This window comes from Oncorhynchus keta, chromosome 28 (assembly GCF_023373465.1).
Source record: "Oncorhynchus keta strain PuntledgeMale-10-30-2019 chromosome 28, Oket_V2, whole genome shotgun sequence".
Classification (NCBI taxonomy): domain Eukaryota; kingdom Metazoa; phylum Chordata; class Actinopteri; order Salmoniformes; family Salmonidae; genus Oncorhynchus; species Oncorhynchus keta.
In genome coordinates this window covers 29,184,048-29,196,490 of record NC_068448.1, presented here as the reverse complement: position 1 = coordinate 29,196,490, position 12,443 = coordinate 29,184,048, and the positions used below count along the sequence as shown (strand labels likewise).

Below are 12,443 nucleotides of genomic sequence, written 5' to 3'. Positions count from 1 at the left end.
AGGCAAAGGCATGATTCATGAATAAAGTGAACAATTCTCTCAAATTAATTTGCCGACTGAGTCAATTTTGCATAAAAGGAAAATAATCTACACTGCATCTATTGATAAATGCAGCGTATATGAGAGCAGTGGCGGTTGGTGACGTTTAAGGTAAGGGAGGCCGATAATATTTTTAATGAGCATGGCCTTATTTCTATTACTGTCACGATTTTCGTACTCCTCTTATGAGGAGGAGTAGGAAGGATCGAACCAATACGCAGCGTGGTAAGTGTTCATCATAGTTTTTATTAAAACTGAACACTACACAAAATGAAAACGAAACAGTTCCATGTGGAAAACACAGACACAGAAAATAATCACCCACAACCAAAAATGGGGAAAACAGGCTACCTAAGTATGATTCTCAATCAGAGACAACGATTTTGCTGATTGTATAATTCCTTCTCGCACCTACGTGCTCTCCTCCTCTCACCTTTTCCCTTCGCTTGTGGACTCCAGTGCACAACACATCAGTTGTCTGTGACCAGACGAAGAAACCTTTCCAAGCCAAACCTTCATATCATAACCGCTAACCGCTACACACAGCCTACATCACTGTCAACATATTAGCTAACAATGTTAGTAACGTCATAGTCAACACAGCTACTAAAACTAACACATTAGTAAACTCGCTACAATCATGCAGTATAGTGTACAGTCAGCAAGCAGTTTAGCAGTTAAAAAAAGCTTGCCTTGACTTGGAAGAGTTCAACGGATGGATAGCCATAGCCAGCTAGCTAACATATGTATGATATCAATATCAAATAGAAATATGCAACTGACATCGATACAGATTTTCCAAATGAATGGTTGGAGTAAAAGCCTATCGACACTCCGTATTATCTAGTACCCCATGAAATAACACAATATATAGATTCTACAGACCTTACTGAGAACTCCCAACCCCGCTTTTACATCAGCACATAATAGTTGTTTCTCTATAAGCCAATATGTAATTCACATACAGTGTATTGCATTGAGGGCAATGGAGTGGGTGGAGTAAAAGCCCAGCAACACGTCATTTTATCCAGTACTAACCTCGTTTTATCCAGTACTAACCGAACCCCACTTTTACATCGGCATAATTAATTGTTTTTTCTCTAGAAGCCAGTACTGTTCAAAAGTTTGGCAGCACTTAGAAATGTCCTTGTTTTTGAAAGAAAAGCTATTTTTTCGTCCATTAAAATAACATCAAAGTGATCCGAAATACAGTGTAGACATTGTTAATGTTGTAAATTACTATTGTAGCTGGAAACAGCAGATAATTTATGGAATATCGACATAGGCGTACAGAGGCCCATTATCAGCAACCATCACTCCTGTGTTCGATTGTCAAGCTTATCATTTTAAACGGCTAATTGATCATCAGAAAACCCTTTTGCAATTATGTTGTGCTGTTTAAAGAAGGAATAAAACTGGCCTTCTTTTGACTAGTTGAGTATCTGGAGCATCAGAATTTGTGGGTTCGATTACAGACTCAAAATGGCCAGAAACAAAGAACTTTCTTCTGAAACTCATCAGTCTATTCTTGTTCTGAGAAATGATGGCCATTCCATGCGAGAAATTGCCAAGAAACGGAAGATCTGGTACAACGCTGTGTACTACTCCCGTCACAGAACAGAGCAAATTGGCTCTAACCAGAATAAAAAGAGGAGTGGGAGGCCCCGGTGCACAACTGAGCAAGATGGCAAGTACATTAGAGTGTCTAATTGAGAAACAGACGCCTCACAAGTCCTCAACTGGCAGCTTCATTAAATAGTACCCGCAAAACACCCGTCTCAACATCAACAGTGAAGATGTGACTCCTGGATGCTGGCCTTCTAGACAGAGTTGCAAAGAAAAATACATATCTTAGACTGGTCAATAAAAAGAAAAGATTAAGATGGGCAAAAGAACACAGAAACTGGACAGAGGAATATTGAAAAAAGTATTATGGACAGACAAATTTAAGTTTGAGGTGTGCGGATAACAAAGAAGAACATTTGTGAGACACAGAATAAATGAAAATATGCTGGAGGAGTGCGTAACGCCATCTGTCAAGCATGGTAGAGGCAATGTGATGGTCTGGGGGTGCTTTGGTGGTGGCAAAGTGGAAGATTTGTGCAGTGTAAAATGGATCTTGAAGAAGGAAGGTTCTCACTCCATTTTGCAATGCCATGCCATATCCTATGGATGGTGCTTAATTGTAGCCAATTTCCTCCTACGACAGTATAAGGACCCAAACCACAGCTCCAAACTATGCAATAACTATTTAGGGAAGAAGCAGTCAGCTTGGATTCTGTCTATAATGGAGTGGCCAGCACAGTGACCGGATCTCAACCCTATTGCTGTTGTGGACGCAGCTTGACCGTATGGTACGTAAGAAGTGTCCATCATGCTAATCATGCTAATCCAATTTATGGGAGGTGCTTCAGGAAGCATGGGGTGAGATCCATTTAGATTACCTCAACAAATTGACAACTAGAATGCCAAAGGTCTGCAGGGCTGTAATTGCTAAAAAAATATGTATACCTTTGTCAACATCTTGACTATATTTCCTATTCATTTTGCAACTCATTTCATGTATGTTTTCATGGAAAACAAGGAAGTTTCTAAGTCCCCGATGAAATAACACCATTTCCCTCGACTAACATGTACCCCCGCACATTGACTCGGTACAAGTACCTGCTCTATATAGCCTCGTTATTATTATTTTATTGTGTTACTTTTTATTTTTTAAATTACATTAGTTTATTTAATAAATATTTTCTTAACTCTATTTCTAGAACTGCATTGTTGATTAAGGGCTTGTAAGTAAGCATTTCACGGTAAGGTCTACCTACACCTGTTGTATTCGGAACGTGTGACAAATAACAATTGATTTGATTTGATATACAGTGTATTCTGAAAGTATTCAGACCCCTTTTACCACAGTCTTATTTTAAAATGGATGAAATACTTTTTTCCCTCATCAATCTACACACATTACCCCATAATGACAAATCAAAAACAGGTTTTTAGATTTTTAGCAAATGTATAAAATAAAATACACTGAAATATCACATTTACATAATTATTCAGACCCCTTACAGAAAACTTTGTTAAAGGACCTTTGGGAGCAATTACAGCCTCGCATCTTCTTGGGTATGATGCTACAAGCTTGGCACAGCTGTACTTTCGTAGTTTCCCCCTTATTCTTCTCTGCAGGTCATCTCAAACTCTGTCAAGTTGGATGGGGAGCGTCGCTGCACAGCTATTTTCAGGTCTCTCCAGAGATGTTTGATCGGGTTCAAGTCCGGGCTCTGGCTGGGCCACTCAAGTACATTCAGAGACTTGTGTTGTGTTGGCTGTGTGTTAAGGAGTCTTTAGACCCTACTTAGTACTCCCAATCTCACTTGTACATCAATAATTGTAATAATAGTTTTTTCTCTATAAGCCAATATGTAATTCATACAGTGGAGGCTAGAGGGGAGACCTATAGGAGGATGGGTTCACTGTAATGACTGGAATGGAATAAATGGAACAGTATCAAACACATGGTTAAATCTTGATAATGAGCCATCCACCTATAGATCCTCCCACCAGCTTCCTCTGAATTCATAGACAGTGTATTGCATTGAGGGCAATGGAATGGGTGGAGTAAAAGCCCAGCAACACTTTTGATTATCCAGTCCCCCATGAAATGACACCATATATAGATTCTAGAGACCAATATTGTGAATATACCTGTCTGTACATTGTAGTTTTCAAGTGGTCTTAATTGTTTATTTGTTTATTTTAAACATATATGTTTATAAAGTGGGTGGTTCAATCCCTTAATGCTGATTGACTGACAACCGTGGTATATTTTATTTTTTATTTTACCTTTATTTAACTAGGCAAGTCACTTAAGAACAAATTCTTATTTTCAATGACGGCCTAGGAACAGTGGGTTAACTACCTTGTTCAGGGGCAGACTGTCACTCCCTGACCATAGTTTGCTTTGTATGTTTATAGGTTTTGTTTGGTCAGGGTGTGATCCGAGTGGGCATTCTATGTTGTATGTCTAGTTTGTCTGTTTCTGTGTTTGGCCTGATATGGTTCTCAATCAGAGGCAGGTGTTAGTCGTTGTCTCTGATTGGGAACCATATTTAGGTAGCCTGTTTTGTCAGTGTGGGTTGTGGGTGATTGTCTATGTGTAGTGTTTGTGTCAGCACATTTTGTATATAGTGTCACGGTCGTTGTTCATTTATTGTTTTGGTCAGTTTACGTTGTGTTTTCGTCATCCGTTAAAATGATGCATTCACACCACGCTGCGCTTTGGTCCGCTTTTTACGATGATCGTGACACAGACAGACAAAACACACATCCAGGCTGTGTAAGGGCTATTTGACCAAGAAGTAGAGTGATGGAGAGCTGCATCAGATGACCTGGCCACAATCACCCGACCTCAACCCAATTGAGATGGTTTGGGATGAGTTGGACTGCAGAGTGAATAAAAAGCAGCCAACAAGTGCTCAGCATATGTGGGAACTCCTTCAATACTGTTGGAAAAGCCTTCCTCATGAAGCTGGTTGAGAGAGGGCCAAGAGTGTTCAAAGCTGTCATCAAGGCAAAGCGCGGCTACTTTGAAGAATCTCAAATATAAAATATAGTTAGATTTGTTTAACAGTTTTTCGTTACTACATGATTCCATATGTGTTATTACATAGTTTTGATGTCTTCACTATTATTCTACAGTGTAGAAAATAGTAAAATTAAATAAAAACCCTTGAATTAGTAGGTGTGTCCAAACTTTTAACTGGTACTGTATATATATTTTAAAAATCACATTCCTTCTTGCATTTGCTTATAAGCACCATAAAAATGGCCATTGATTACAATCAGATACGAATTGTGGGGGAGCCAGAGGGAGCAGCATTTTCCCATTCAAGTCTATTGCCATTGTAATGCATTGAGATTTATGCAAATATAGTTGTAGTGTGAAAAGTATTATTATTAGTAGTAGTAGTAACAACATTCTCTAAGTACACTGACCAGTGCCAGCCTGCTCCTGGTTTTAGTGTTGGTAGCTTTAACAGTTTTGAAACTAGAGGTTCCAGCGGAATAAGAAGAAGTATGAACAGTTTTTAAAGTTGTGCTTTGCTTTCAGAAAGCACACCTAACAATGCCATTGTTGATTAGATGCTTAGGCTAACCACCTCCTAGCCTAATACATAACACACAGCTGTCTGTGCGGGTCGCTACAATATGTTAAAATAGCTGATCTGATTCCTTTGATAGACTACTATATCAACCTTATTACTTTGGAGTGTGGGGCAGTTGGATCACATATTTCATCACAAATAAGACTACTACACTTGTATACACTCTCCTACTAGAAAACTACAGTATATACAAACTGTAATAATTACTCATAAGGAATTAGAAAAATTGTGGGCTATCATTTAGGGAGAGAAATATGATGGTGGATGCAAAGACGCAAAGTTATGGAATATGGATGAATGGACATTTTCTGTCTAATAAGATGTGAATGTGTTTGTGAATGTGTTGTGTAAGTCATTATATCTTTCTTTACTCCACACAAAGAATGTTTGAAATCAAAACAAAGTATTCTTAAACCCTACTTTGGTGTTCTAATCAACACATTGTTTTAAATTGCTTGGGGTGGCGAGCAAATAATTGCACATCAGCGCCGCCAGCTGGATGGGAGTTTACTACTGTGCAAGGCAGACTACAGACCAGTACTTAAGGTAAAAGATAACTAACTATATGTAAACAAACACTACTGTGTGGCATAATATGTCTTATGTGATCCCCCATTGTTATAATTTGTAAGTTCTGAAAAGTTCTATGGCAGTTAATTCATGGCAGTGGTAAATTAGGTGATGTGGTTACTAAAACAGCTGATCTCTTGATTGGTAGTAGATGGTTCTGTTCTGATTCCAGATTTAAATAGCAGAGAAGTAGACCAAGATGTCATACCATTTAAGTTTTTGTCTAAAGTGCTGGGTAAGTGGTCAACATTTCAGTTGTTTTGTAAAAGTGTAGACGAAAAGTAGTTGATGCGGAACTAAAACAGCTGTCGTTTTTGATTGGTAGAAGATAATTCTGTTCTGATTCCAGCTTTGAATAGAAGAGAACTAGGCCAATATGTCATTCTCTCTTGGTTTTTGGCTAAAGTGCTGGGTAAGTAAAATTTCAGTTGTTTGTAAAACTTGAGATGAAAAGTAGTTAATGGTTTTATTAAAACAGCTGTCATTTTTTGTTGTTGTTTCAGAATTGAATAGCAGAGAAGTAGAGGCAGATTTCATATGCTCTCATTTTTTGTCTAAATTTTTGGGAAAGTATTCAAAGTAGCTGATTTGTGTCAAAGGTACATTTTTTTTTACAGTGAATAGAATAGAATCTTGGGTGTTATGATGTCACAATGTGACCTTTAGAATACTGAGGAAATCCCATGAGACAAAAAATGTAATAGTTTAAAGTATACAAAGTGTTATGCAAGCATACTATTCCAGACCAGTCTACACTTTTTAAAGTTTGAACGGCGTTTCTAGTTTAAACGGTGAAGAGGAATAATAATAACTATAAATAATAATAACTATAAATCAGAAATAATTCTTACAACATCTAAAGTGTGGCTGCTGTCACAAGCCATACAAAAAATGTATACTATATTAATACGCTTTTAAAAAAGTTATTCAAGTATAAATGACCAAAATGACCAAAGATTCTGGTAACTTTGGTAAATTACAGGTAGCCTGCAACACTAGAACCAACCCACTGAAATTAAATGTATTTTCAGAGGGAGATGTGGAATGTTTCTCAGAGTACATGGAGGTGTGGGTCCACAGAATGAGAAAAGAGGGCTTGAGACTGTCTCTCCTTCCGGGCCCTAAGAATTGAAGGTGACTATCCTAGTTTAACTAACTAATGACCTAAAAACTGGTTGAAATGTGGGCTTTTATTTTGAAGGTTCCTTTGTTAGTGTACGAAACTGACGTCATAATTTGTGTACCAGCAAAGCGGACATTTTAGAAGTTTGAAGGTAAAGGAGATTAGCTGACGACTTTCATATAATATTTTCGTTTCACAAATTTGAGGTGTAGTTATGCTGGTTTTATAATTTAATTCAAGAACCGGGTCGACCTCGTTCTTTGAACTAGTAAAGAAGTTGAGTCCAGTATTTTTGTATCGTATGCGGGCAAGATCCTGCTGCTAGCCCGTCATTTTGCAAGTGTGCGTTGTTTTTTAGCCCGTTAAAAGAGGGCCCTTTCAGCTCTCAGACGCCAAATCTAGTTTTTTTCTTCAAAATAGACGCATGGCCCGTGAACGTATAAATTATAACTTGTGTCTTTGTCATTTTATTAAGATAGCTAGATTAGAAGCGCTTTGGAATATTGCTAGGCCAACTGGCTTGCTAGCTAACAATTGACAACCCCGCGTGCGCCATCAGCTTTGTGAACGTGAATTAGCCATTAGCTAGCTAGTTTACGTTACTTGCTAATCTAATTTAGAGACCATGGCAGAGTTGTACATTCGCGTGGGAGAGGATGAAAACGAAGAGCCAATGGAGATCCCATCTGAGGATGATGGCACTGTTTTGCTGTCAACAGTAGCAGCCCAGTTTCCCGGGGCGTGCGGCCTACGTTACAGGAGCCCTGCGTCTCAGTGCATGCGAGGCGTCCGTCTAGTTGAGGGCATCTTGCACGCACCTGAGAATGACTGGGGTAGTCTGGTGTACGTCGTCAACTACCCAAAAGGTAAAGGTATACTAACTAACTACCAGTACTAGCTAGCTACGTTTGACTGACTGTACAGTGTGCACAGTCATGCGTAACTAGCTAGTAACCTTACTTGTAACAGTAGCTATGCAGCCTCATTTAGGGAGTTACCCATTAACTAAAGTTGGTGCACGAGGTGCACCCTTTCCGTAGTACTTAACATTTATATTGCGAAGCTAGCTATTTTGCTCGTGTTTAGGCTAATGACCAATTATTCTTCTTGACTGCCTTTTGATTTTGTCTTATCGCTGTATCTTACATTTTGTATTCCTGTGTCAGATAACAAAAGGAAGATGGATGAAATGGATGCCGTCTCTGCTGTAAAAATGAAGAGAGGTATTGATAGAACATCAGACCTCATTATCCTTGGGTTGCCATGGAAAACATCTGAGCAAGATTTGAAAGACTACTTTGCCACTTTTGGAGAAGTCATCATGGTGCAGGTAACACAACCTTATCAAGATTTGCTTTAATGGTTGATGTGTGTCATAAAGGAAACCATACATGTCAATAATCATACTTTTCACTCTCTAACTATCTGCAGGTCAAAAGAGATGTCAAGACTGGGAACTCGAAAGGGTTTGGCTTTGTTCGGTTCACTGAGTATGAGACTCAATCCAAAGTGATTTCTCAGCGACACATGATCGATGGAAGATGGTGTGACTGCAAACTACCAAACTCTAAGGTATTTAATCAATATGTAAGGAGTACTCTCATTTTAATATTTTCCTTAAGTCTCCATTTTGTTCTATTCCCTGTGCAGGTAAAATACTCAAGTGCTTTCTCTTTTATTTTCATGTTAGGCAGGGACTGATGAGCCCATGCGCAACTGTAAAATCTTTGTTGGCCGCTGCACAGAGGACATTACCACTGATGAGCTCCGGCAGTTCTTCATGCAGTATGGCGAGGTCACCGACGTCTTCATTCCTAAACCCTTCCGGGCGTTTGCCTTTGTCACTTTCTCAGATGACCAGGTATGTTTTCCTATGGCCATTCCTCAACCTGTTGGGTCAAGACTTGACGTGGTACGCAGATTACACTCTGGTTGGTTTGAGTGTTGAATCATCTCCTCCACCCGTCCCCGTCTCTCTAGGTTGCCTCAGCATTGTGCGGAGAAGACCTGATCATCAAGGGTGTCAGCGTGCACATCTCCAACGCCGAGCCTAAGCACAATAATAGTAGGCAAATGATGGATCGTGGGGCTGGTGGGTTCGGGGGTCAGGGCTATGGCGGTGGTCGTGGAGGGCTACCGACCAGTGGCAGTAGCGGGGTGAATTTTGGGGGCTTTAGCCTTAACCCAGCCATGATGGCTGCCGCTCTGCAAAGTATGCTGGCTAACCAGCAGGGTCAGACCAATGTGGCAGGCACTGCCATCGCCGGGCAGACAAGTGCCACCGGAGATCAAAGCCAAGTCTATAGTTCTAGCAGCACCAGTTACAGCAGCCCCAGCGCAGCTAGTCTTGGGTGGGCTGCAGGCACTAACTCTGCCTCTGGCGGTGGGTTCAGCTCTGGCTTTGGCACTATGGAGTCAAAGTCATCAGGTTGGGGAATGTAGAGAGCTTTGATTGAAAGTCTTATTTCTAGATTAATCTGGTAAGTATTTTGAGGGGCAAGAAAGAGTTAGTCATATCACATGTCTCTGCTATTTAAAACTATTGCCTTTTTTGTTTTGTTAAGAAGACATTAATTGTGTGCGTGACTAATTCTGTAGGAAATGAGTGAGTGGTTGAAGTGTATAGTTAGTGGTAAACTACTACACATGTAGTTTTTTTTTTCTTTTTCTTGAGAAAAAGTTATTTTGTAAAAGACATCAGATGACTGCATGCTAAGTAGATATTTGAGTATCACGACAGGCCCCCAACCATGTGTATATGGAATTGGATTTGATGTTTAATCTCTGTATGCAGTTGATTGTATCTTTGTTTACCATTTTATGGAAACACCTTCATGAAAATCTCTTCAACAGTTAACCAACTGTTTTCGAATTTCCCGGGAAGAAGCCCCTCGTTGGCAGCAATGTTCGACCGAACTCAGTATCGGTACCCCTCTTCCCATGTGTAAATGCTTTGCCATCAAAAGACACAGCTTCACTCTGCATATACTGTGTTAGACGGTGGGTGTTGCCTTTTTTTCTCCCCTCTTCATGGATATACAAATCTTGTCTGCTTTTTGTATCGCTTTTGAGAACAATGCGATTGGTGGTGGCCAAAGAGTGAGACTGAGTGAGCGAACGGTAAAGAAAGCAAGTGTGAAGAGGACTGGTTGTGCGATGCTAAAGGGCCAGATGTCTGCGAGAGTTAAGAATAACCTGTGGCTTTGTGCGAGTGTGAAAGGAAGAAGCAAGTACGAGTGTGTTCCATATGACCATCAAAAGGACATTTATCGCATATTGAGATCCCCAAAGTCTCCTTTCTCTAATATTTCTATCAAACTTAATCTTAAATACAGTGGAATGTTTAGTGCTTTGGATATTTGTATCCTTTCTTGCTGTCTGATTTGATGTGAATGCTGTGTGCTTTATTTTCTTCTTGTTCCTACCTACCCCTTTGTGTGAAAATGTGACCTGTTGGTGATTCTGTGTTGAGAGCACTGGGGGAGCTTGGAGGCGTGATGTGCAAGTGAACTCGTGTGTCTTAAGAGGGTGCAGTGGCGAGCGTTTGACGAGTCCCTATTGAAAGTTTGTTGAAGTGTTTTTGAATGCATTTTATATGTTTTGTCAAAGGGAATTCTCAAATAAAATTTGACTAGGTATTTTGCCTACCTTACAGTGACTTTTTATTTTTACTTAACATTAATTGTACTGCCAACACTTTAATTCGCATGTATAGGGACCTTGGACACGGCTGGCCCAGGTTTACATCTGAACCCCAGAGTGAAGTCAATTTTCGGGAAGCTGAAGACTGGAGTTTGCACTGTTGGTTGGGGGCTGCAGAATGCCTTATGCCTGGAAAGGGACTTCTTCACCTCACTAACAAGACCCCTGGATCACCCCACTGAAATTTATAACAGACCATTCTCAAATTGGGCAGAGGTATTTAGTTTTATACCTTCAAACAAGTACATTTTAAAAGCAACGGCAACATTTAATTTATGTAACAAATGACCTGCTATTTAGTGACCATGTTTTTGTTGAGTCTTTTATTTTTTAAGAATGACCCGACTCTTTAAATCTTACTTTTGAAATATTCCTTTTGTCATTCATTTATGCTTTGTCCCAATACAGCCATCGGTTATTGTAAAGATTTAAGTTTAAAGTATTCCGTTGATCTCTTTTTCATGTGGTTCGAAATGTACAATTTTTTTTGTTGGATTTATGGGACCTTCAAATTATTTTAAGGCTGTAAAGGGGAATGACTCCACTCAGTTTTTTACAGGGTTTTAGATATTTGGAAAATTCTTGAACTCGCCAGCAGCAGGTTCAATGAGTTAGCCAGCTAACTTGACTATATATTTTGCAAATTTTTGGGCATGTTCTAATTGACTCAACCAAAAACACATGTTTAGCTTCTGGTTCTTTATCAAAGTTAGCTGGCTAACTAATTGAACCTACTTTGTAGTATACCCCTCACGAATTGTCACTTGTGTACAGATATGGAACTCTTATTTTTAGTTCACTGAAGTGTAAAATAAAGTTTTAAATTTGTAATAATTTGTTGTATTTCTCTGTTTAGACAAGGTTATGTCTTTTAGCAGCCAGCACCATATTTGGTGAAGAGTCAGAAATTGTTGCAAAGTTCACCATCTTAAATTTGAGTCAGTGTGGCAGCCCTAAGGCAACATTGGAGCAATATCTTTTATAGATCAACTCTAATTTGTTGAATTTAGACAATTGCCTGGCTGTCATGCTCCAATCTCATTTAGAATGGGTGCAATTTGCTTATTAACTGGCTCATACCCAATTGACTGTCTTTGATATGGCTAATAACATTTCAACCTCCAGGTGGTAGCAAATTGTAACAGTCTGGCCCACAACTTTTCATGTTTCATCTGAGTCATTCATTTAATAGATTTAAGAACTTTTGAATTTGCATAAATCATTCAAATATGTAAACTAATTGACAGCAAAATGTCAGCTAAAGGCAGTGTTGATTTAAAGGGTCAATCTGCACTTGCTACATACATTTTGACTATTAAATTCATGATCTATACCCATTGATTTGTGAAGTATACAATTTATAAATGCCTCGTGAGCTTAGTTCAAATGTCCAACCTGGTTCCTGGAGAGCTACTGTCCTGTAGGTCGGGGTTTCCCAAACTTGGTCCCTCCCTGAGTGTATGTTTTGGTTGTTGCCCTAGCACTACACAGCTGTTCCAAATAATCAGAGCTTGATGATTGGTGGGAGTTCGGGAAACCCTGCTGTAGGTTTTCACTGACCCTAATCTAGCGCACCTGATTCTAATAATTAGCTGATTGATAAACAATTGAATTATTTACAACTGGGTTTGTGACAAAAAACTTACATGAGGGTAGCACTCCAGGAACAGGGTTAGAAAGTTGGGCCAGTAACCTAAAGTTTGAATTCCCGAGCCGACTAGGTGAAAAATCTGTTGATCTGCTCTCGAGCAAGGCACTTACCCCTAATTGCTCCAGGGTCGCCATCAATAATGGCTGATCCCTGGCCGTGACCCCACTCTGAGGTCGTCTCGGGGGAGTGGGAT

At 39.5% G+C, this 12,443-nt stretch overlaps 1 protein-coding gene and 1 long non-coding RNA gene across 6 annotated transcripts; both read left to right on the top strand.

Annotated features, from left to right (window-relative positions):
* Positions 1–5,935: 5,935 nt before the first annotated feature.
* On the top strand, positions 5,936–6,908 carry LOC118360994 (uncharacterized). Its single transcript, XR_004820952.1, has 3 exons — positions 5,936–6,009; positions 6,124–6,186; positions 6,806–6,908. It is a non-coding gene; the product is annotated as an uncharacterized LOC118360994 (long non-coding RNA).
* A 91-nt stretch (positions 6,909–6,999) lies between these two features.
* Positions 7,000–11,433, top strand: tardbpa (TAR DNA binding protein a). 5 transcript variants are annotated; one of them, XR_004820950.2, is made up of 7 exons: positions 7,000–7,763; positions 8,064–8,227; positions 8,329–8,484; positions 8,588–8,758; positions 8,878–8,962; positions 9,751–9,897; positions 10,613–11,433. XR_004820950.2 is itself a non-coding variant. In XM_035740661.2 (6 exons), exons 1-6 carry the CDS (start codon positions 7,523–7,525, stop codon positions 9,843–9,845), a joined length of 912 nt encoding a protein of 303 aa, XP_035596554.1. In that variant the 5' UTR covers positions 7,000–7,522; the 3' UTR covers positions 9,846–10,549. The 5 variants fall into 5 exon arrangements, 3 of the variants coding, with proteins under 3 accessions (XP_035596554.1, XP_035596552.1, XP_035596553.1); XR_004820951.2 differs by having other exon boundaries at positions 7,001–7,763; positions 8,329–8,469; XM_035740661.2 differs by lacking the exon at positions 10,613–11,433 and having other exon boundaries at positions 9,751–10,549.
* Positions 11,434–12,443: the final 1,010 nt, after the last annotated feature.